The 25011-nt window shown below is 36.5% G+C and overlaps 1 protein-coding gene across 1 annotated transcript in view; it reads right to left on the bottom strand.

The window, feature by feature from the left end:
- Positions 1-25011, bottom strand: part of LOC141901021 (muscle calcium channel subunit alpha-1-like) — a 92556-nt gene that overhangs the window by 14946 nt on the left and 52599 nt on the right. Inside the window, exons 11-35 of the mRNA XM_074788075.1 lie at positions 18649-18809; positions 17124-17349; positions 16579-16789; positions 15898-16018; positions 15349-15490; positions 14206-14424; positions 13832-13961; positions 13527-13586; positions 13337-13443; positions 12974-13061; positions 12759-12866; positions 12341-12393; positions 12103-12249; positions 11594-11795; positions 11196-11354; positions 10953-11063; positions 10224-10335; positions 3331-3362; positions 1975-2097; positions 1772-1837; positions 1454-1545; positions 991-1141; positions 623-750; positions 380-476; positions 203-305 (exon numbers count right to left, since the gene is read on the bottom strand). Coding sequence (XP_074644176.1) covers positions 203-305; positions 380-476; positions 623-750; positions 991-1141; positions 1454-1545; positions 1772-1837; positions 1975-2097; positions 3331-3362; positions 10224-10335; positions 10953-11063; positions 11196-11354; positions 11594-11795; positions 12103-12249; positions 12341-12393; positions 12759-12866; positions 12974-13061; positions 13337-13443; positions 13527-13586; positions 13832-13961; positions 14206-14424; positions 15349-15490; positions 15898-16018; positions 16579-16789; positions 17124-17349; positions 18649-18809 — 3149 coding nt within the window. The remainder of the gene's footprint in view (positions 1-202; positions 306-379; positions 477-622; positions 751-990; positions 1142-1453; positions 1546-1771; positions 1838-1974; positions 2098-3330; positions 3363-10223; positions 10336-10952; positions 11064-11195; positions 11355-11593; positions 11796-12102; positions 12250-12340; positions 12394-12758; positions 12867-12973; positions 13062-13336; positions 13444-13526; positions 13587-13831; positions 13962-14205; positions 14425-15348; positions 15491-15897; positions 16019-16578; positions 16790-17123; positions 17350-18648; positions 18810-25011) is intronic.

The raw sequence follows: 25011 nt of genomic DNA, 5'->3' as shown, positions 1-25011 counted from the left end.
GTTCCATAGTAGTGGCAATTTTAGTGTGAAAAATCCCAAACAGTACCTCAAATACCCCTTAATAGTAGCTTATATCTTGAGTAAACAGCCCTTTCCATGGTTGTACAGGCTATAAACCCTTAGCTCTGCATCTCAAAATATGTGTTTGGACCTATAAAATTTTAGAGACTGAGAATAAGTTGATAGAAAATCTTTTTCGTACCTTCAGTTTTGATACGAAGAGATGTTCTCACAAGTGCAAACAGTGTTGCATTGAACATCACGGTTCCGTCGCTGTTTAGAGGCATATTCATTGATACCAAACGCTGAAACGTCAAATATTCTGATCAGTAGAGGTATCTTTAATCATACAATTATCGCCCACAATAAACTTTCTTACCTTGCACGCTACCCTATGAGGACATAGTTTACCGAATCCTAATGGAGGGGATATTTTCCTAAGTAAAGTAACTACATCTAAATGTTTTATCCGACCTCTGAAATGAACAGCACCAGATATTAGCTTTGAGATTTCATTTATCAAGAATCAGACTATTTTTCATAACTTTTAGAAACCAAATTGCCTAGGATTTTAACAAGATTCCCTGGGCATTGTTTTGACTGTTAAACCTGCAGTTCTTACTTAGCATCTGGATCGTACTCCGACCACAAACGAACAAATTCGTCAAGATGATGAGGACCTAGGATCGACCAATCACGGGTCAAATAATCAAAATTGTCCATGATGACCGCTACGAACAAGTTGATGATCTGGAATAATGAATAAACAATGCGTTATTCATTTTGAGTTGTGAAATGAACATTCTTTGAATAAATCAATGACTATTTGTTTCTATTTAGGGATAATGCAATATGTTCTCAAAACGTAGCACCCAAATTAACTCCATGGTTGCACAAACTTATTGCTTATACAAATGTATGTGATGAAGAAGAGCACTTCAAAATTTACTAGCAAAGCTATGGCAAATAGGTTGGTAAAAGAAGACTCACCAAGAATGAACATAAGATATAAAAAGAGATGAAATACGGAAAGGCAAAATTAGTGCCACATTTGCCAGTGGAATCAGATTTGGGATCACAATCTGCGTCAGTAGATGCACATGCCAACATGATATCTTGCCACGCTTCACCAGTGGCACATCTGAAATACATTTCAAATGTATATAGGTATGTGTGGTAAAGCTTAATTTCCACAAAAAACCTTGAACATGATGTAGGTACCTAAGATATAGAATTTATCTTATCTGATTGAAATACTTCAAATACAGCCAACATTTTAGCACCACAGTTAAAAGGTAAGAATTAAACTTTTGTAGGTAGAAAATGAACTTTTTTACTAAATCAGAGTACACCACATGAAAACAGTCCAATCTGGAAGACTACTGGGTAGATCATGAAAAGAATGTCCTTGCGAGAATATATCCAGTACCAATTGAAACCAGCCAAATCTTACCTGAAGAGCACAAGGACCGCTTGTGGAAATGTTTGAAAATTGTTGTTACGTGTGATGGATGTATCTGGATTCTGTTTGATTTTACCAAACACCTAAATGTACATAAATTCTTATATGAAAAAGCTGTACAAATAACCATAGATATTCATAAGTATGAGCGATTTCAAAACACTTATAAAGCAATTAAGAGATGGTAGCAATTCAGATTCATTTGGGCAAGAGCCGCTCTTGTATATTGTTTATTGCTAAATTTCATTCATTTTAGAACTCTAGAAGTTAAGTTTGCTGCAGTATGGGCTAAAAGATTTTCTTCCTTACCTGCATCCCAATTACTGCATAGATGAAGAACAGCATCACAATAAGGAGTGCAACATATGGCAGAGCCTGAAAAAAAAATAATACTTAAATCTTTTTTCTGCGACATCACATACGGTCATGTGAATAGATACTTTTAGTTCAAATTAAAAAAAAAAGTACGTGTTTACGGTTTTTACGTGTTTTCAGTTAGGTCTTGTACTCACTTGAAAGGACTTGATGAATGTCCACAGCAATGTGCGTATACCTTCTCCACGACTGAGCAGTTTCACCAATCTCATCACACGAAACAAACGGAAAAAGTTGATACTAATGATGTTTGACCCGGGCTGTGAAAGATAAATGCAAATTTTGAAATGAAAAAACAGACGTAGTAATGTAACATAACTTCTGAGACAAAAATGAGAAACTGTGATCAAACTCCTTTTATTGAGAATACATATCAATTGAAACACAATTACAGATGAAAAATAACCCGAGGATGGAGCATGAGTACACATGTGGTCATATGTTAAGTAAAATCATACCAATTCATTTCATCACTGTCACTTCACAGACTTACAGTGTACATGGGTTCGTAACATGTGTACATAGATATGTTCTAGTAGTATGGCCCTTTATATATATATATAATCTTTACTTGGTGTATAATGGATGATGGCAGCTAAAATATGAAACTTAGATGAAGAAACAATTTACCTCCTTGAACTTTTTAAATGAATCCATTTGATACTCTGTTAGATTGGCTTTTTTAACAGGTTGAAAGAAAATATCATAAATCATACTAAAATGGATTTCTTAATGAAAAACGGGAGAATCCACAATGAAATGTTCAACAGAAAAAAATCTTGATGAGATTACGTAGAAATCATCATTAAGCTTCAAAAGCGCACATAAAAATTGAAAAACTGTAAAAATATCGTAATGCAAGAACCCATTGCTAAGCTTTGCGCTTCAAAATCAAAACCCGAGAGACTTATCTCAGAAGCCAAAACATACACTTTATCTTTGGTTCTGACTGTCAAAAATATCTTAATAGAAGTCTTATAGTTTGTGTGCTATTTCTTTAAAAAGTCGTGAAAAGGGCACCATCTATGCTGTTCTGTTCAAAAGCCAACAGCGATTGTGAGAATAGAATGTGGGGATCAACAACCAACCATTGTGGAAAGTAAAAAGAATATGTTAAAAAAGGTGTTTGATTTTTTGGTATACTCCTACCGGTGAATTCGTAACCATAGTAACAACATCTGTAGGTAGAACAACATGCAGTGTGGTAAATATTCAAATACATCATTTGATAAGTTTATTCATTTCTATTCAAGTATGCATATAAGTTTACTTTTTTTCTATTGAAGCCAAGTGAAAAATAGTGGGTCCACGGACACCATGCCCACAAGGTGAAATGCTGGACACTGATTATATTTATGAAAAGTTGCTAGGTACCAATGCAAATAAAAAAGATGTATATAATTCAATATATGCCCCCTGGTGGCAAGAACAAATCACATCTAAGCATGAAGACTGATAAGACTAAGATGGTCGCCAATTGCGTATAAGTTAACTGACAAAAAATCTGTCTTGCATCCAAGATCACTTCCAGTAATACCATTTTTTTTCGAATTTCCTATGAAAAATGGCAAATCATAAGTATACCAATGGAATTCAGCCCATTAATCACCTTTTAGCCTTAAAAAGGTCACAGGATGGCTATCTTGTGTTCCATCAGCCCATCGTTTTTAAGATGATAAGGGCCAACAGGAATACATATACATATGAAACATAAAGAAAATTGATTGAAACAACTTCAAAATTTTCCATGAAACTTGAAAAATCTTGACACCAGGCCACTTTTTGGTCAGCAGAGGGTAGATACATGTATAAGTCAAATATCAAGAAAATCCATAGAAGAGCCTTCAAAAACTCAAAATAACTACAGACCAACAGAAGATGCAAGGAAAAGTGAACACAATAGCCCACTGGGACTTATGTCCTAAGAGGGCTAATGAAGAGATTTCACATTAATAGATGTCATATTTACATGTGTAGAGTACATGTATAGTAGAGCAGTGTAGTAGGAGCCATTAACGCCGTTGTTCTTTCATAATGTTTTCGAATTTCATGAAATATCTTGTAGAAATTCTAACGAAATCAGTCATCGTTTTAATTCGTGTCCCATTTTCTAACTGTCCTTATTTCCATTCATCTCATTTCATAATTTGAATTTTCAGTGGATGAAATTAATCGCATTTGAATCAGTAATTGGCAACAACCCTTGGGAGGAGATTGAATTACCAAGGATGTACGCCTACGATGTTGTTATTTGTTCCTTATTACTCATGAACTGTTGACTCGATGACACAGCCTGCTTTATATTTAGCTGTTACTAATGAACCTTTCCTTAATATGCAAATTGCTATTCGAACACGGTACCATAATCTATATAAACAATAGAATCAATGTAAATAATGCTAACCTTACTGCCGAGTTCGGTCATTAATCGAACCTACTAGCCTATAGCATGCTTTTTGTAAAAGGTATCTGGGGTTGGGATATGGGAGGGTACAGTTTGATTATCGGGTTTAACCATGCAGGATAGGTTTTTACATGGGCATTCAAGAAAAATATTAGGTTCTAATCAGGTAATTGATAGCAACTTTTGAGATAATATCAGCCAAATCAAATCTCCAAGATGTATAAGTGTATATTTGTTTGCATCTTTATTAACTTCTAGGTTTTCTCAAACAAAAATTACTTATTTGCAGGTAGATGGTATGGCTGGTACATCTGGAGACATTTACCAGGCTCAAATATATAAGTGTTACTATTTTGAAGACAAAGTTTGTCACATTAAAAAAAAACCCACTAAGGGAGAGGTTTGATAGAGGTAGTGAACTAATGCATCTACAGACAACTCCTCAGTAATGGAGCAAAAACGGTATACTGGTGCCGATTTCAAGGGGCAAATGATATGCAATTTAGTGATAAATGTATAGAAAATCTAAGTAGAGAATACCAGTAGTAGTGAGAATAAGAAATACGATTTTTCTCTATATTTATGGCTGATGCTACTGAGGATGCTAAGCATAGCTAGCTAGTCACAAATTAGACTATGGTAGACCCAAGAAAGACAGGTCTTTGACCGCAGTTACGGCCTGCAGTATAGCTAGGCTCTAGCATGGGCGCACTTACATACTACCATTGGTGCAACCCATGGCTTTAGACCCAGTCTTCAGATTGGAATCAATGTTCTTGAAGAGCTATCAACTTTCCCAATTTTTTATCAAAAAAAAAAGAAAGAAGATCAACTACTACTTATAAAGGTCTACCAGTAGTAGTAATGTAAAAATCGTTTTCAAAATCATATACTGTTAATATAAGATATAGTCTGCAAAGAGTAGAGCATGCAAGATATGTAATATATTATATACATGATAAAAAAAACGAACGAATTGTGTAATAATATTGAAAGCGTAATGATAATAATAATAATGATAATAATAATTCAAAACATGCAAGCAGCGTATATTCAACTTTTGGCATGCATAATAAACCAACCTCCATTGTCTTGAGACGCGAAATAAAATGTACAAATAAGTTAGTGTCATAGCAGGCCACCAGGGGGATATATATCTTTACATGACAGGGACGTCGATAATATGAATCTATATATACACGTTGTATATATAGATAAGGCTTCAAGGCAGTGAAGGGACACGAGGAATTTTCAAAAAAGAACTAAAGGCATGTGCTGCATTCGATGTCCCGATTAACAATCACCACTACGCAATGAGCGATATACCTGTATACGGTCAAATTCCAAACAAGTCGTCATTGGATAAGTTGTCACATCACTCAAAGATCAAGTGTAGCCCAAAATATCAACAATTGAAAATAATAAATTTGAAGGAATTTTCATATCATGTAGTTCATTTCATACCCATATAGATGGTGCTGATAATGACATAATAGGGGCTAAATGCTATTTTCACACCAATGTGAACTTCTAGCTTCATATTGATATTCAAAGTTTTAGTTATCCCTGGCGCATGTTGTATTCACTGTATAGCCCGTATGACATCACACGCACAGCAAATAGTCAATGCGCATTCAGAAACTTTGCGCACCTGTTATTCATTTTTCAAGCCCATATATTCATTCAAGGTCAGTGTTTATCGAAAAACAACATTTTCTACTGGTGTATGGGTTAGTTAACTATTGAATAAGATCATAAGAATTTTGATGAATAGGCTACACTTGATCCATAAGTCATCTCTATTTTTGAGTTTGAGCATTCATGTGTAATTCAATACACTAAGTCTTAGCCGTCAATTTAATCACAGACCCAACTATGAGGACTTGGCGAATTTGACTGTATACATGTATCATATATAATTTTGTTCATTAAAAGAAAGGAAAAAAAAAACAGAAAATTCATTCATTCATTCAGTGCATATTTTATCATTCAAATGAAAACTTAACCATTCGTGTTACATGATTTTTACGGTTATATCGCAAAATATGAATAACAGTATACGTCATCAAAGAAAAAATCAAATGATCACATTACCTGTATTTCATCCACAGATATTACTGTGTACATATATACAACTATAGACGGCCAGTTTGAATACCAGGGCCAGCGGAACTACGAGAGCCCCCACCTTCCATTGCCATGGGCAATTGTTTTCTCATAAGATACTTATATGGCTATTCAGCTCATATTGCTTCCCTCGCAGATACAATTGACTGACATTAGCCAAGATTTACAAGTCATTACTTGATATAACAGAGAAAACGCGGAGTTTTTAATCAAAGTACGATTAACATTTTGTAATTGTCGAAGAGCCTCAGGACGCATTTCCGAGTGTGTGACTTGTTTAAGATTATCTCAGGTAGACCCCAGCCTTTCAGCGCTCGCTATATGCTGGCATGTATCTAGTCGCACTTTCATTATAATTTACTTTTCAAATATAATTCAGCAGGCCCTGGATATAGATAGACCGACAGACAGAACTAATAGCTGAGGCAGAGGATAGATAGATAGACGTGATGTAATCGACGGGTGCATCACAAAGATGGGACTAATGTGTGGACCCTAAACTTGCTACGGTGTACCAGTTGTATTTCTATTTCACTGCAACTCATAGCAGAGTATCGAAGGCATCAAGATGATAGTAGTAATTTGGTATTCTCGTCTTATACACCAGACTTTAAATTGCCATTACTATCATTCACACGGCAGGGGACTCGAATATAGGAATGAATGATAATCATTAGCAGTAAATGGACGAATCCGAAATAGCCAGGTTGAAGAGTGAAAAGCATATCATGATCTTTCCACTTCACGCCTGCACGGAAATAAATAGTGCTCTTATATAGAAATAGCTGTAGTTATATTTCTTTTTTTGGCTAACATAAAGGAATAACTGAAAAAAGTTGCTAACATCACATCGAGTCGAGACTGTGCAAAAGATGTCTACAAAAACGTACGCATCCTATAAACAACTAATCCGTGCAAACAGCAGCAAATATTCATCCTATCCCTGCAAGGATTCGCAACCAATGGAATCGCGAAACTCTATGATTGCATGATATCCTCTCCTATAGTAGTCCGCATTTGATATACATACCTGGTATATCCAATCAAACATAATCAACCAGACATAATTGGCAAAAAATATAACATAATTTTTGATTGGTTAACATCGGCTAATCGATAAATATAATTCAATTTCTGATTGGATAACATGATTTCATGTTCGAATAGCTGCCCACCGAGTCTACTATAGGATTAGTAATGTTTCATACCACGGCAGAGTATCGGGATGACATCAGGTTCCAAATCTCGACGGGATGCAAATACATGAATTGGCAAAAATATAGAAAGAGCGTATTTATGTATTTTTGATATTGGTTAAAACGAGTCAAAAAATTGTAGTACATCACTTCTTATAATACCACACGTTCAACAAAGACACATTCTTACTAGATGCCATGTCAAATATCAAATATATAGAAAGAGGCAGAGTGAGACACTTTTCGACATGCAATTCAGTGACACATGGACAAAATAACACTCCCAAGTCATATCAGAGCTATATAACTGTTATCAAGATGTATAATGCAATAAACAAAGCCGAACATTCAATTTTCTTTGAATATGTAATGTAAGTTCATAGAACTGATATATGCAAGGGTGTAAATTGCAAAAATGATATATAAAAGACCGAAACTGATGTTGCGGATAAATTGCTTCTATCCATCATCAGAGATAATCTAAAAACGACTTGATTTCAAGATTATACCCGGTATTAATATAACTAGTTATCAATATTGCCTGTAGAACCGATACCCCGCGGACATCTCGCTCGACAAAATCTTAAACAATCAATTGTATTTTCATCGAGCTTATATGAATATGAAGTACACACTTGAACTATTCTCAAAAACTTAGGCATAATCTAGTATGTGGTGGAACAGTTTTATCGGATATAGTCCGCTGAAAAAGGAGAATCAGAAATGTTTTATTAAATGTACGAAGATAATATGGTAGCTAGCTTCATATTATGTATGATTACGAAGGTCCATGACATATGCAAATTAATATATTAGGCATAAGTTAAAATTTTTTTTATTGTTTACGTATACCGGTATGTATAGCCAAGAACCCAGTTCATGCGCTTTGATATATTGGTGTATCCAGCATTTTGCGGGTTCATGAAAAAGTTGACATGAATTTTTGGTTTACTTCACGTCCTTTCTTAATGAGCCATCGAGAAAGTTTTAAGCTGGATCTTTTTCATGATACTGTTGCCAGACTTAGTGATGTTTGATTTAAGATGCTATGAAAAGCACAGGATGACTGAACAAAAGCCTTTGGTGTTCTTAGAACCAACCACTGTCACAGATCTATTCTAGAAACTAGAAATCCTGGCAAGCTAGTAGAGAAACGCAGTTAAAGACATGAGAGTGAGAGAAGAGAGAGAGATATAGAGACAAATTGTGCGTCATGCGTTACAATGATATCATCATATAATATATATACATATATTACATGTATATATAACATGTGTGCAGCAACATATACAAATAGATTTATATGATATAGCTAGAAATATTGATAGAAATGAAGTTTACCCCAAGAGTCTCTGACTGGCGGCATAAGAAATGACGAAGGTTAGAAGGTTAAACATCGGAAATTAAAAAACGAGGCTGTTGTTGGTATGTAAAGTGGATCAGGTTTGATTTAGTGAAATAAAATTTGCCATTTGCGCACTCGTAAATCATGCAGTTAATAGTTGAAAGTGGACATATTGTTCAGACGACAGTATCATCTCATTGAAGATGAGAATCTAGCCAGCTATTTAATGCAGTTCTTATCATAGGTATGGAGTATGGCTTTTGTATGATTGCTAACTAAATACAAATGAGGGTGAACGTATAATTTAAATACTTATTCCGGTTACAAATGGCAAATGGCAAAAATACAACGAAAAATGATTTTCAGTTAACTCAAACTGCCAATTACCTATAAAACAATTTCAGCCACAAAAATACATGAGATATCGATTGCAAGATTCTTGTTGTATATGAAATTAAGATGTATTTCAAACAGAAATGGGGGCTATAAAACACTGTAGCTGATATGCTGATATACTTGAGGTATGAACTGAGCATAGCATGTCATAATCATCATTCACCAACTCAATGAATTGACATGCTGCCCTTGAACCATTCAAAAGCTAAAATTTTACCAATTTTCAGAAAGATGAAATCACCTGTTTGCATTTTAAACTGTCTGGTTTTTATGTGCGTATACTTATCCTCCCCATTCACATGTATTCAAACCTGACAGCACATAGCACAAAGTCTTGCTTGCACATTCACCATATAAGATTATATCGAGCCGTGATCAATTTTGGCAGGTGCAGATCCAAGCTATATTTTACTGCATTTCAAACATATTCAGAAAAATTTAACTAACACATCTTCTAGAAATACCTAATCTGACAAGTCCAGAATGCCTTAGACACAAGGAAATTGAGTCATTGTTCAAGATTTACTTACTCAAACCTGCCTTTAATAAGCTTTGCACCTATGGTCATATCAATCAGGTTGATATAGCCAAATTCACCCACTGGATACGCCCCGTTTGGGGATGATATTTTCGGCTTCAAGATAACTATGCAGCCAATTTATGTATTATACAGTGTATACAATCGTGAGGATTCATGTGCTATGTGCCACCTGATTTAAAACTCTGCCGAAAGGATGATATGATGAGGAGTTCTATTATTTCTACTTTTATGTTCAATGCTACCATTATTTAAAACCAACAGCTTAAAATGTGGATAATCAATTCTAGTGGGTTGCATGCATCGAATTGTGTTACGCCCGCTTAAGGATGGTGAATTAGGTATGTAATTAGATGCAGTACCCCTTGATTGGTTGAAAAATAGCGCGACCGCCGTCGAGTTACTTACGTTGACTTCGGTGTAGATGATATCAATGAAACTACCGAGTACGATAATAAAATCAAATACATTCCACGCGTCACCAAAATAATTCTGAAACGATAAGAATATTTAGTCGAAACAAGATCACTTTTAAAGGCAACCTTAAAACCTACTGTACTAAGAAGGAGTAATCAAGTCTGAAGAAGTTAGAAACATACTAAGATTCAACAATTCGCTTCTGTCATCATGGGACGAGTCATCACATCACTTATGTCAACTCTACTTTCTAGTTACAACCAATTGAATTTAGTATGTGAAAGTCGTCAAATAACAACAGCAACTACGACCTCTTACCCCCCTATCAGTGCTGACTAACTAATACCCGAAAGTACTGAAATAATTTGAAAATTTTGAAAAATTCCACCCCAGTGTGTTGAATAATGGGCATACTGATTTAGTGCATCCTACACCATGGCGCAATGTATCACTAGTTACTAGTATTTCAGTGTTTGGCAGGTGCTGATCTTTCATTTGAGATGAAAACAAATTACTTATAACATCAATGCACAGTGGTGCAGTGTACTTAACAAAGTCCATCAACAATTCATACACCGCACCTCATTTTATATGCACTGAAAGGGTTAAGTAAGGTTGACTGTACTTAATATATTCTGTATGGTGAGAGAAAATTGAGAATCAGCCTTTGAGTGGAAATAACATTCCCTTACCTTGAATCTAAACGCAACTAATTTGAGTAGGAATTCAGCTGTGAAAACCCCAGTGAAAACCATGTTCAGATAATCTAATGCTGCACTATAGGACTCATTCTGACCATTATACTGAAATGCAAATAACGAATTTTGTTGCCTGCATTACATATGTAAATCTATCATATATTAAAAATAACTACAAATTACATGTGTATACTACATTTTTTTTGCTATTCATATTTCATTCAAGTAAAAGCTTACCTTGATGGCAAGTGCCACTGTATTGAGCATTATAAGAGCAAATATGGCATATTCAAATGGCTGTGAGGTAACAAACCACCAAATTTTGTACTGAAGCCGTGCTTTTGGGATATATCTCCTCGCTGGCTTTGCTTTTAAAGCAAATTCTATGCATTTACGCTGAATAATATAATTGGAACATCGTTAATGAAGTTAATATCCGTGCACGGCCCTTGTTATGCATATAATCTTGTCTTGATTACCATGAATCATTACTTGGACTCATACATGCATGTCATACAGGCATATTTTTTGGAAATATCTCTATACTATGATGAATTGAACAGTTGTTTTACGTACTTGTACGTATTCACCAGAACAAATTGTACCCATTGAACTGAAAATATGTGAGAGTTTACCTGATTTTTATCGAGCTCGCAATTTTTGTACTCCTGCTCACCCTCGTTTTGAAATGTGACGATAACGAAACCGACAAAGATGTTGACCATGAAGAATGCGATGACAATGATATAAATGAAATAGAAGACAGCAACCGCAGGTCTGTAGTTATGAATTGGACCATTATTCTCTGTATGAGAATCTATTGATATGTACAGCAGTCTGCAAATTGATCGTATGTATATTCAGTTTTACAATTTTGTATCAGCATGAAGAAGAAAATTGAATTAGATCGGAGATTTCACTACGCCCATTCTTCAAATTCGCAAGCAGATTTAGACCCGATGGCATTGCTGTAAGTCAGTACAACACAAAGCATATTATACTATGGTCGCCACATATGTACCTTCATCGAATTCTAGAATGATTAAGATGATTTTTTGAAGATTTTATGGCACTTTTTCATTAATCGCCCCGATGAAAGAAGATCAACCTTTATGGAAGGAAACGCATCTCGATCGTTACTTACGCTGGCCATCCCTCAAATGTTGCCACAGTGAACAGTGTCAACATAGCTTTACTGACGTCATCGAAGTTTAAATCATTGTTGCTCCACTCACGTTGTTGCACTGTTGGTTTCGAGATATCGCCATCTTCGTATACAATGAAGTCTCCCCTGCAAGAAAATTGCAATAACGATGAGTATATTGAAATTCGAATGAAACTGTAAATGAAATTGAATATTGAAGTGAATTTAGTCAACTCACATGCACTCCTTTTCGGTGAGTTTTGATGAGTCGGTACAGTGTTGGAAAGTTCCCTGGAATTAAACATGGAGAAATCAGAAAATAACGAATGGATTCATGACATTCCATCTCATATACATATAGTTTCGAAGTAACAATAAAAGAGTAATCGCAAAGGCACTTGAAATCTTTGTTGGTAGATGTAGTTTAGGTGGCTACGCCTGATTACAATACTGCGTAAGTAGGATTCTTATGACCAGCCTCCTAACCACAAGAAAGTTGATACCACGAGACAGTGGGCAAAAATATTTTCCTCATCCTTATCATGTGGAATGATTCCTTCTGGCGAGTTGCTTTGAGAAACTATAAAATGTGTATTGATACTAAGTAAACCAGTAGGCATACCTTACTACTACTAGATATATTATTGTGTACCCACCTTGAACAGCTGAACACCAATGACAGCAAACATGAATTCTAATAGACATGTGACTAACATAATATTTCCAATGGTTTTAATGGCTACTATCACACATTGCACAACATGCTGTAAAGTAAAACAAGATTATGTTGTCTTTTACATGATTAACTTTGTACCCGGTGTGGAATATTTCATTAGAAACAAGGCAACCATTAGATGAAATTTTACATTACCTTTAGACCTTTGGCTCGGTTAATGGCCCTCAGTGGTCGAAGAACCCTCAGCACCCTGAGGATTTTCACTACACTAATTGCTCCATTTCTAAAATAAGGTTTTTGACAAGCTACAACATAATTCCCAGATCCCTAGTTACATTTCTCGGATATCTTTCTTCTGTTTTCACCTTACTACCGATATTACGATCAAAATTCAGTAATTATTCCCCTAACTATTAATCAGTGTGAAAAGTTGTGTCATAAGACAATCATAAATCTTCTATAGAATGATTGGTGGTTAAGTTTTGAGACGTGTCTGAGCTAGATGCTTGTGAAAGTTGCAAATATCGGAATGTACTTTCATCAAGTTAGATAACTTACGGTAGACCAAAGGAAACAAGAGACACGGAAACTACGACCAAGTCAAGTAAATTGAAGAGACTGCGGCAGAATGAACCTTTATGTAGCACCAATCCATAGGCAATAGCCTGAAATGTAAAATGAATCAGCTAACAATACGCAGAAGTACGCCACTTTCGAATTTCTAGACAGGAAGTGCAACCGGACTTACCTTTAGAGTAATTTCAATTGTAAATACAGAAGTAAAAAAATAATCAAAATAATTCAATATCTGAAAAAAAAAAAATGCAGATCAGTGACTGAACCAAAAACTATTGCAAGTATTGGACAAGCGCTACAAGTAGCATGGAAAAATATGTTGAAAAATTATGCTGGACTGGCAATGATGGCAATGAACCGAGATGCCCTTCAAAGAGATAGAACTTTAAGCTCAGTTCATAGTACATACATAAAATCCTCTACCTGGAATTTTCAAATCACAATGCATTCAAACAAAATCCAAAGATGGAGAAATACCTTGTTTCTCTCAGAGTCTGCATTGAGAGGATCTTCAGCGGCTAACATGACACTACTAACGAGAATACAAGCTAACACGACATTTCCAAAGTACGAATGGTTGCATAAAGTATGGCAAAATACACGGAATCTGAAATTTCAAACAATGTTCATTATTATCCAAAAAGAATTCACACATAGGCCTACTGCTCAATTGTTACTTATGTTGTAAATGCAAATTCAGTTCACGAAAGTGATAATAAAAGAAAAAGAAGTTAGCACGGAACTTAGTGGTAGTGGTAGTAATAGTATGTAGAAGCATTTGATCCATGAACCGCTAGGAAATTGTTGGATAACCTGTTATGCTTACAAACTAACTGTAAATGTTCACTTACTTGTTGGTATGGGAAAATACAAAGAACGATGTGAATTTTGGTATGGGGTGGACTTTATCAGCTATATGCAATTCAGACATTCGTCTTGGTCTGGCACCAGTTGCCGTAGAAACGGTGCGCGTTTCCTCCTCTTCGTCTTCCTCATCATTTTCAGTTTCATCACCGGCTTTTTTGTTCTCATCCGAGAACTCAACGTGTGTCTTATCATTAAGGTCATTTCTGAAAATTCATACACACATTTCAACATAACCTGTTAATCTGTATATAATATCACAATATAAATGACACGCTAGATGAAATGAGAAGTGGCTCTCATCCATCCAAGGAGTACATGAGCCATTTCTAGGTGTGGTCTGGTCTCTTTCCATCCCCAACTAGATTTACACACATCTATTCATTATTTCCTGACCCGTATAGAAAAATATTTGGCCATATTTTTGTTGAAATGTCACAAGAAATGTGAGTGACGACATGTGTTCATGTGAATGGAATTTTTCCCTTGTTATTCCCCTTTCCAAAATCTGCTTACGATGTGCATAGAGGTCGTGACCTGTGATTGGCTTTCAGATCATCATCATCCTCATTTTGATTTTCGTCATTAGTATCTCCGACCACTACCCCTTCATCGACTTCTTTAATCACCGACACCTACGAGTGATACAAGCAATATGCTACAGCTAGTTATATAGTACAAGACATTCACAGGTAAATCAATATGTAACTTATGTTATTGCGGAACTGATCCAACCGAATATTTTATGCAAGTATATGACAACATGATATGGGTAGTCTGCCGATCCGACCAAGCTAACTTCAGAACCTTCCATTAACCCTTTCAGTGCATCTACACCACAGTGCGGTGTATAAACCGATGGACTTTGCTAGTACACCGCATAGCAGAGTATCAATGTTGTTAGTAATTAGTATTGATTTCTATTTTAAGACGGATAGCGAAATATTAATAACCGATGATATGCTATGCCATGGTGTAGACATATCTTAATGGTATGCCCGTTATTCAATCCACTGGGGTGGAATTCTTCAAAAGTGTTTAAATTAATCTAAAGCACTGACACTCGTTAAAGAATGGCAACAGGGTGACGTGCATGCATTATACGGGTCAAAACTCAGTGCAGGTTATGCTGCTTTACCTGTGGACTCTGCGAGCGTCTGATCGAGCGATTTCTCTCTTTTTCCTCTTCCTTCTCATTTTCCATCTCCGTCAGGCTCTCGGCATCAGCTAAGTTATCGACAGCGATAGCCAAGAAGACGTTTAACAGAATATCTGCGCATTTCATTAAGCGGAAATAAATAACATTTCGTACATATATACCACATCACAGTATTAAAGGATATATCAGAGATCTCCGGAGTAGGGATATACCCGATGACCGCAGCCTATTAGATATTATCAGGTTTGAATCCCAGCACCACGACAAGATGGAGATAACCCTATATAGCCGCGTTCACACTATCACTAGTTAGAACATTCAAAATTGGATGGGTCCGTACCTGAAACGGACCAAAAAATAGTTCGCACACGCATTGTTAAATTGGCTTCTGATAGTTATGGCTCCCACAAGATGTCGCCATGAGTATTATACCCCGAAATTTACAAACAGTTACATGTGAAAGTGAACAACATTAACCAGAAAAAATGGGAAATTTCTTGTCTAGTTCGAAAAAGGATACAATTACCACAAATAAACAATATCACAAAATATAAACAAATCATAACACCGATTTTACGGACGCCACCGTAGGCCTTGATGCCATGGTACATAACCTCGTTCCAATCTTCACCCGTGAGTATCTGAAATATGCAGGTATTTATGAAACTGAATAATTTTGGTCAATTCTTCAATTGCGTGTGTTCCAACTGTTCCATCCATCCATCCATTCATCCATTCATCCATCCATCCATCCATCCATCGATATGACAAATATCAAGGAAGAAAATGGAGACTCACTGATTGTCTTCAAATTCAAGTACTCAAACCAATCGGCTTACTTAACCACTTTCTTAGCCACTAGTCAATGCCTATGATGCTTCTCGATCAATTGAGTAGCTATTCATTTTCCTCATTGATTGCAAAAAGGGCTAGGGAGGGTACAGCAATCGATTACAATTAGCAGCGAAAATTGTGGAAGGATACGTGCTCAGTGGAACAGATTCGCCGGTTTGTGTTGAGAATAGTCTCACACAGGCAATTTAACAGGTGGTTTCATGTAGCGGTTAATAGCTCTAGCTAATTGTTGGTTCGGACCAATCTTATGATTTATGCCCATATTTTGATTGCAACCATTGAATGTACAGTGATTGGTTCCGCAGCTGATTGACTTGAGAGGAGATAACGCAGAGTTAATACCAACCTGAAAGACTGTGAGCAATGACTGCCAGAACGTATCAAAGTTGCTGCGTGGTTTTCCCTCTGGTATCTCAAAGTTGAACTTGCCGCCGAACAGCTGCATGCCGAGTAACGCAAAGATGACAATGAACAAAAACAACAGCAGCAGTAAACTAGCAATGGACTTCATCGAATTCAACAATGAGGCAACCAGGTTACGCAATGATGACCAGTATCTAGATTGAAAAAAAAGTTACTTGAAACTCACAAAAAAAAAAAACATAACTGAAATTGCAAGAAATAAGAAATATAAGAAAATGTTTGAAAATTGAATTGAATTTTTTTTTGAATCCAACATCATGAAAACAAATGAAAATCAAGTTAAAGTTAAAGTGATTTAAGTCAAAGATTCTTAATGCTGGCTAAAAGCCTGCAACACGATGGAATAAAAAGCAATTGCACAATCAGCAATTGGCGAGAACTGGCTCATATCCAGGTTGGGTTCGAACCCAAATAATGACCACATAGACCCACGCCAATCATTAGCCCATGAATAACTTATATCTGTACCTGGTAGCTTTGAATACCCTGAGTAGCCTGGCACAACGGAGCACGGATACACCCAACGGAGGCATGACATTAGTGTACATGAGCACGGCTTCGATAATACTACAGATGACAACGAATGAGTCAAAACGATTGAACAATGAGACAAAATATCCCTGGAAGCCTAGACTATACATCTTCAGCAGCATTTCCAATGCAAAAAGGACCACGAAGAAAGAATTGGCTATATCTGAAAAATATGAAAATACAAAAATCAAAATTTCAGGATTTTTAGATTTCAAAGCAGGATATACATATACTGAGAATTATAGAGAGGTTAAAACAATTCAATCAGTGCAAGTCCGACTCTAAATCACGAGGAACTAGCAGTCAACTTAATGCAGTTGTAGCTAATAAACAGATTTAATTCAATTAACTTTTGCTCATCCACCCATGGCTAGTTTTTTAAACTTGGCCTTAAGTAACTCAGTGCGATGAGTTGTACCATTTAATGAGACTGAAAGTTTAAGTCAAAGACCCCTGGCTCCACCCACGTGAATTGTTCTTTGTATTTCATATCATGCTATAATCCATTACTGTCTCGGAAATATATAATTCCAGATGAAATGAGATTAAAATTGTGCTAGCAGCGACGGATTAGAGAAATGCACACATGCTACTCATTCAATACCAGCGCGTTTCATCACGGAGAGAGATGGGCACCTCCCTGATTTCATATATGTTTACCGCCGATCTATGCTGCGGCGTAATTGACTGACGATATATATATATTGTACAACGTAAATCAAACATGTCCGATAATAATATATCTGCATCCCTTCGATGATGGCAATCGACGAAATTATCAATTTATCGGTTGTAAAAACTGATGTTAACGTTCCGGTAGGCGAGTTGGCGTGAACGCAGTACTGCGTTTGCTATGGAAACGCGTTAAGAAGTGTAATTTAGCTAAGTTTGAAAAATCAAAGATACTTCAGAGCCGTACGGATTATTTCAAGATTACCAAACCCCAGTCGTGTTATTGATCTAGTATCGATTGAAAACACAAATTTACTAATACATCGCTTTATAATGACCATACACATTACAACCGTATCAAGGTCATATGGTGTCTAGCCGAGGTGGCCGTTTCGATATTGATTGATGGATTATGATCAATTGGTACTATAGAGAAAAGCGGGCAGTGTGGCTATTATAATATGCATGTAAGCTTAAGTACATTATAAATCTGGTCGTACAGCATTTACCGTGGCCATGATGGTTAAATGGTTGTTCATAATAAACATGTACAAGGACTTATGGTACGGCTAGCTCGTCTAAAATAATGTGCATGCACATTGGCAGCTGATACTGCACATACGTATTGAGATCGTGCAGTATTTACCTAGCCGGGGCATTTGCTTACATTGTAAAAAACGTGTGTTAATCAGTCAGCATAAATTTCATGTTTCATGACGACGATCAATGTTGACTAGAAGAAATGGTATCATCTCATTTTCGTCGGGGATTTTTTGGCGGGTTTTTTTACCTTGGAAACTTGTTAGCCAGGGCGGTTGTTTGTAATGTTCGGATGTGAGCACAACAGTATTCAGGAACACTAACACTATGACGGCCCAGTAAAATGCCTGCGATTTAACGACTCGTCGACACATACGCCGGCAACGACGATTCCATTTCTGCAATCGACGGCTGAAAAACGAGAAAAAAAAACAAACGAATTCTCAGAAAAGATTTTTGAATCAATTTGTATACATTGTATGTATATGTTCAATTTGTATACATTGTATGTATTCAGATTGCATATGTTGTATATATCAAATTCATATACACTGTATATATTCAATTTGTATACATTGTATACATATTCAATTCATATACATTGTATATATCCAATTTGTATACATTGTATATATTCAATTTTTATGTTATATATATTTAATTCATATACATTGTATACATCATTTTTGTACAGATTTGGAAAAACTATTGACAATAACAGTAGTTATCACAAAATAACCTTCTCCATTGCCACGCAACCAATTGGACTCCCGGTCATATGTACATTTGATACATTATCGAATCAAACCTATTTCAATGAATACAGTATTCCTACTCGATGCTGCTTTAGAAGATTTTTAGTCAAACTTTGGCGATGCGAAAACAGTACTATAGCAGCGCTGCAGTAATAAGAATTCACTAAAAAAACTGACATTTCGAACATATTCATTCCAGACACAAAACGTTAAAAAAATCAACGTGAAAAGCCTATACACATATTCATCGCTAAGGCAAAGAATTCTACTTCTGCTACTGAAATCTGATGGTATAGAATTTTCAAGCCAAAGCACGCTGTACAACGGATTCATATTCAATGGAAATTAGTTTTCACGAAATTCTTATTATATTTGCAGAGTAAAGACTCCGTCTGAATTGGAATATTTCTGTACAGCGTGCTCATTCACCTCCGGGAATAAAACATAAAGAAAATTTTGATATCCAGCTCAAAATGAAAGTACACCTACCCACTTATAGGCTTTTTTTGTATATGAACGAGAAAAAAACTTATATACAAATTGAAAATCTGATAAAACTTCTAAAGACAAGCAACACATATTAATCCATGAAACTACGATTAAGATTACTAAATACACCAAAAGCATACAACATCACAATCAAAATTCAGCGAATATGATTACGTCTAAATCAAATTACTGTTCTCATCGCTACTCTATTACCGCAGCTTTCACCAAAACTTGACCCCAAACCTTTCGATTGCATTAGTATTCATTTGCATCATCATTAAGCGGAATTGTTTATCGCGACTGTGATTTTGAATCTGTTTTTATTGAAACGTTCGGAAGTCTTTAAAAAAAAAACTTCAAGCGAAATAATGAATTCCTTTCAGGTTTATCAGCACAACCGATGAGCATGAACGCAACCAAATTGAATTTGGTCGAATCATTTGTCGATTCATTAAATGATAATTTCAAGTACCGGCAATGGGCTAATGACCTTGGGTCTGGTCTATAGATGACCTAGTAGTATTTGAACGTAAGGTTTGCAAATGATCTTGTTCATTAATGATCTTATGCACTGTTAAGTGACCTTATAAGTCTGGTCTGAAAAATGAACTGGCTATGTTATATATGGAAAAAACACGTAGCCATATCATTATACAATTAGTCACCTCTTCACCAGTGCGGGTTAACTATACCCACTCAAACAAATGCTACTAAACTTCGCTAGATTTGCCATTCTTGGCACCTAAGGTCATTGATAACCACAAAGTTAAACGGTCTATAGCAATCAAGTGATTTAATAGATAGCCATCTTTTCAAATACATCAAAATCAAATGGCTAGTATATGAGCACATGATGGTGGCACAAACTACTAGAAATCCTAAGGGTAGCATGTTGTGATTGACCACAATCATACACAAGAAATTAACCAAATCAGAAAAGTTTAGTAGCGTGCTGCATATCCGTAGATATACACAAATTCAACCAGAATCATCATTTATGATAAGAAAATATTTCATTCGATAACATTTACATGGAAAGATTATGAAAATTCAAATGACATAAATCAGTAAACAAGTGCCTAATATCATTAATTCAAAAACTGTTGAATGGTCACCGGCCTTAATGATTGTTTCATTGATCTTGCTTATTAATATTGACCTAGTTGACCACTCATAATTAATACAGTGATACCCCTACAGCTTTCATGTGGAACGGACACAGATGTTTAATATCATTAAGAAATTATTGAATAACAATTTTCAAAGAATAGTCACCGTGCCTCATTCTGCCGTAGGGACATCATTGCCAAAGGCAAGCAAAATATCTGTATCATGCATCGGCTTTTAATACTAACACTATGCATAAGTTGAAAATTATGGCTGGAAATAAAGTATCGCTGAAAATCAACTGAGAAATTCGTAAAAAGTCATATGTTAAAAAGTTGAAAAAAAAACAATGCATCGACCATTCGTGAAAAACACCAAAGAAATTCGACGTCGTCCGCGCTTCGTCCGAAAAGAACAATGCATTTCGGGCCCTCGCACATAAAAAGTGATAGTGTCCGCCAGATTATGGTCACCACGGAAACCGTAAACAATGCGTTAAAAAAAACAAAATCGACGAAAATCCATGGCGACCATAACGCTGATGATATACCGAGTGTAAGCATGACCATATCATTACGATGACGAAGTGAAGTGTGGCGATGATTTTTTACGTGAAAATTTCCACGCCGTCGACGGGGAAAAGAAAAATTTTCATTTTTTTTTCAGAAGACAACGAAATATACGTAACGAAGAAAAAAGCCCGCATAATCATATCATATCGAACCAGGCTCCCGTGAAAATAAAGGCGGCAAAGCAAGCTACCGATTTAAAACCTTTTCATCGGTTCATATCAATGGTAATAATGATAATAATTAATAATAATAATAATGATAATCTACAACAGTTTGATATGATAATAAAAAATCGGACAACACCGATGCCAATGAGTGTGACTTACGTCGGTGGTGGTTGGGACTTAATGGTTTCATTGGGTGGCGAAGTAGCGTCGGTAAACTGCATTAACGTATGTATAGGGGTTGCGGCTCGGATTTTCCTATTGTTGGCGCAGAGACCACGCAGAGAGAGAGAGAGAAAGATAGAGAGGAACGAGATGAATGATTCGAATGAGATATATTTCAGAAATTACAATTCTTTCCTTTAACATTTCTTTTATTTCGAATGGTAGTTTCGTTCGACTTCCGGCCGCGTTTATACAGTAAAAACAGGCCCAGTCGTGCCCTCTCAATTGAAATGGCATTATCACCATTTATACCTACCAAGGATTACTGATCTAACAAATTAAGAATTATTCTTATCAAGACTGTATATACGTATATAGTAGTTATACAAACATATACGTAATATCCACGTGCCTGTGCCGCTTTCTTATTGGCGGTCTATCAATGCGCATAGCTCTGTCCGTTCAATCGCGATGCATCCATGGACCCTACTATGCGCTGCTTATAGAAACACAAAACAGCCTCCTCCCCCCATGTAAAACTTTCACTTTATGCAAACTCAGCAACGGATGTGAAGTACCAATTGCACCCCTTGACAGAGAAACCCATCCTCATTGGCACTACACCGTCGATGTCATACAACTATACTTCGGATACCAGAGCCATATATCCGAATGATTTGCATTTCGAAATGTGCTTGTTTTTAAGCTAGTCAACACGAGGGACAATCAACTTAGAGGACTTCTACATCAACTTAAGCTGCTATCACACAAGAGTTTTTGGCCCGATGAAATTCAGCCAATTTTTAGCACGGGACAAATGGTCGCTCGTGAATTGCAACTGGTTCCGGAAATGAATCACTTCATTTTGTTATCAAATGCTTTATATCACGTGAGTGGTTTGTGTGTGAGCGCGCTCACTAATTAGGCACGGGTAAAATTTGACTGGCCTGGTCAGGGGTAAATCGTCTTCATGTGATCGTGGCTATATACCCAACTCACAACTGGGCCCTGGTCCGCAATTCGTTTGCTTAAGAAAAATACCGTTTATGGTACCCACTATATTCGTCATCGGGTATAAAAATTTGTATATGCCTAATACCGAAATAGCGGTCAATATTATCCACTAGTATTAATTCTACTGCTGCGGACTTGTAAGGACTCCGACGAGATCATCAATGATCACACCGGGAAAATCTGCAGTGAACATAATACTGGCTTCTTCCTGTTCGTCGATGATTGAATATAATTTTCCGAGAATTTTTCAGCAGGCAGTACCTGGTCGGTCGTCGTATATGATCGCGATGAATCAACACTTTCGGTCGGCAGTGTCAACAGAAAAAATGGCCGGAAACACGATAAACCGAGATTTATCATGGTCAACAGTTCAATATAACAAACATAATGGAATCCTTGAGAAGCGATCAGCTTAGCAGGACACAGTCACTCTCACATCCTACGCATCCGATGTCGAGTTGTAACAAAATCTGGCTTTCTCCATTCCTTGGTGTGTAAATAAAGAGTTATGAAGTATCTGGCGGATCAGATGAACAAGGAATCGAGATTGAGTGGTTCTGACCTAAATAACACGGATGCAACGCTACAAGGACCTTTGATCTGTGAATGTTCCATCAGACTTGACGACAGAAATTGCATCCCGAGCAGCAGTAACGCTGGTCTCAAGATGGCCGCCACGATAGCTAATGTTGCAAAGATGGACGCCGTCGCAACTATTTTGAATATCTTGAGCATATCCTCGATGAATATGACATTTCTTGAAGAATACTATTTAGTTAAAGCCAGTTTCGTGAAAATTAGTTTCGTGGAAATTAGACTCCTGAGAATTTAAAATATAATATATATTTCTAACATGGCTACGTAGCTGTCATTATTGGAAGAAGGCATGTACAGCAAAAGCTCATTAAGCTTCAGCCAATATTGTAAGTAAAGTAATAGGCACCAATTTGTTGCAACGAAGGGGGGTTGCTATTTTCACGCATTACTCTTCTGGTGGTTCTAATTCCGTCAGCGTAATGTTAGACACCTGTTCTAGAAAATGACCGAGCGCTGAATTTTTCACCTAATATCGCATAGTCGGATGATCGTTATGCGGATTTGCCCCCCCCCCGCTAATGAAAGAATCCGTAATTAGCTTTATTAGAATGTTGGTTTAAATTATGCCAGAACAAAGCTAATCCAGTTTTGCGGAAAAATAGCCGCGGGCGCGTCGTCAAAATGTGGGAAACGACATACAGCATTATTGTCATGGTGACACAGAGCGATGGTAAATACCGGTTAGGCTAGTATAGGCCTCATGAATTCGGTATACTTGCTAATCGCTGCATGTTCCTCTTGATTATCAGCGAGTGCCACTCTTGAGTGGTGACCCCCATAATCTAAGATTTTAATATCCGAAATGTAAGAACGTTTCATCGATGCGATAAAAATCTTGCATCGGTGAAAAAGAATTCAAAGATAGTCATTAACCGCGTTGAAAATGCATAAAGCACGTATTCCACTATCAATCAACTGATAAGATTCCCTAAGGAATCTACAGCCACGATCATATGGATTTTGGCCGAGGCCAAATTAGGCCTGCGACAACTGATCGCATGGGTGCCTGTCTGTTAGGCCCAACCAAAAACATCAGACCAAGCCCCAGCCAAATTTCAGCTGCAGGGGCCAAATTATTGCGCGTCAATTGCAAATGGTCCTGGTAGTGGCTCACTTCACTTTGTTGAAGCATTATTTAGTATTGAGTGAATGGCCAAATTTGACTTGGGTATGAATCGTCTACGTGTGATGGCGGATTAAGAATAACTGGCCTAAACATAACATATCATTACGGCTAGTTTATGGTATTTCTGATGTATACCTTCCAACCTTTCTGCACGTTTAGTAAATTCCTAATATCCCACACGAGAGGGCGACAACAATAACAATCATTGAAATGAAATTTAGTAGACCATTGAATCCAATCAGCCGACCTTGTCTAGAGATCAATAAATATAATGAAGGATACTTAGAATGTCAACGATCCGAGATATTTCATTAAGATTTATGAAGCGGCAAATATAATCTATATTCTTAACAGCGGTAACAAGTCGATTTAACTAAATGGTTTAAGTTACTGGTTACTGTCTACCTATCTTCGTGGTTTTAACAAAATCAGAACTATTGTTTCGATTGCTTAGGAGGGTTTTCCAAGTGAAAGACACTGGAGTATGTAATAACCAATGGGGAACCTCCAAAGCTCCTGTGGCAAGCAAGGATCTGCCAGGTGTCGCTAGTAGTTACTCAGTCCTCCGCATTCAATTTCTTCTACATTTCAGTGAAAACTGAAGGAACTTTTCTCTTAAATGGA

Source organism: Tubulanus polymorphus, chromosome 3, assembly GCF_964204645.1.
Source record: "Tubulanus polymorphus chromosome 3, tnTubPoly1.2, whole genome shotgun sequence".
Taxonomy (NCBI): domain Eukaryota; kingdom Metazoa; phylum Nemertea; class Palaeonemertea; order Tubulaniformes; family Tubulanidae; genus Tubulanus; species Tubulanus polymorphus.
The sequence above is the reverse complement of the archived record's forward strand: the minus strand, read 5'-3'. Positions and strand labels throughout refer to the sequence as shown.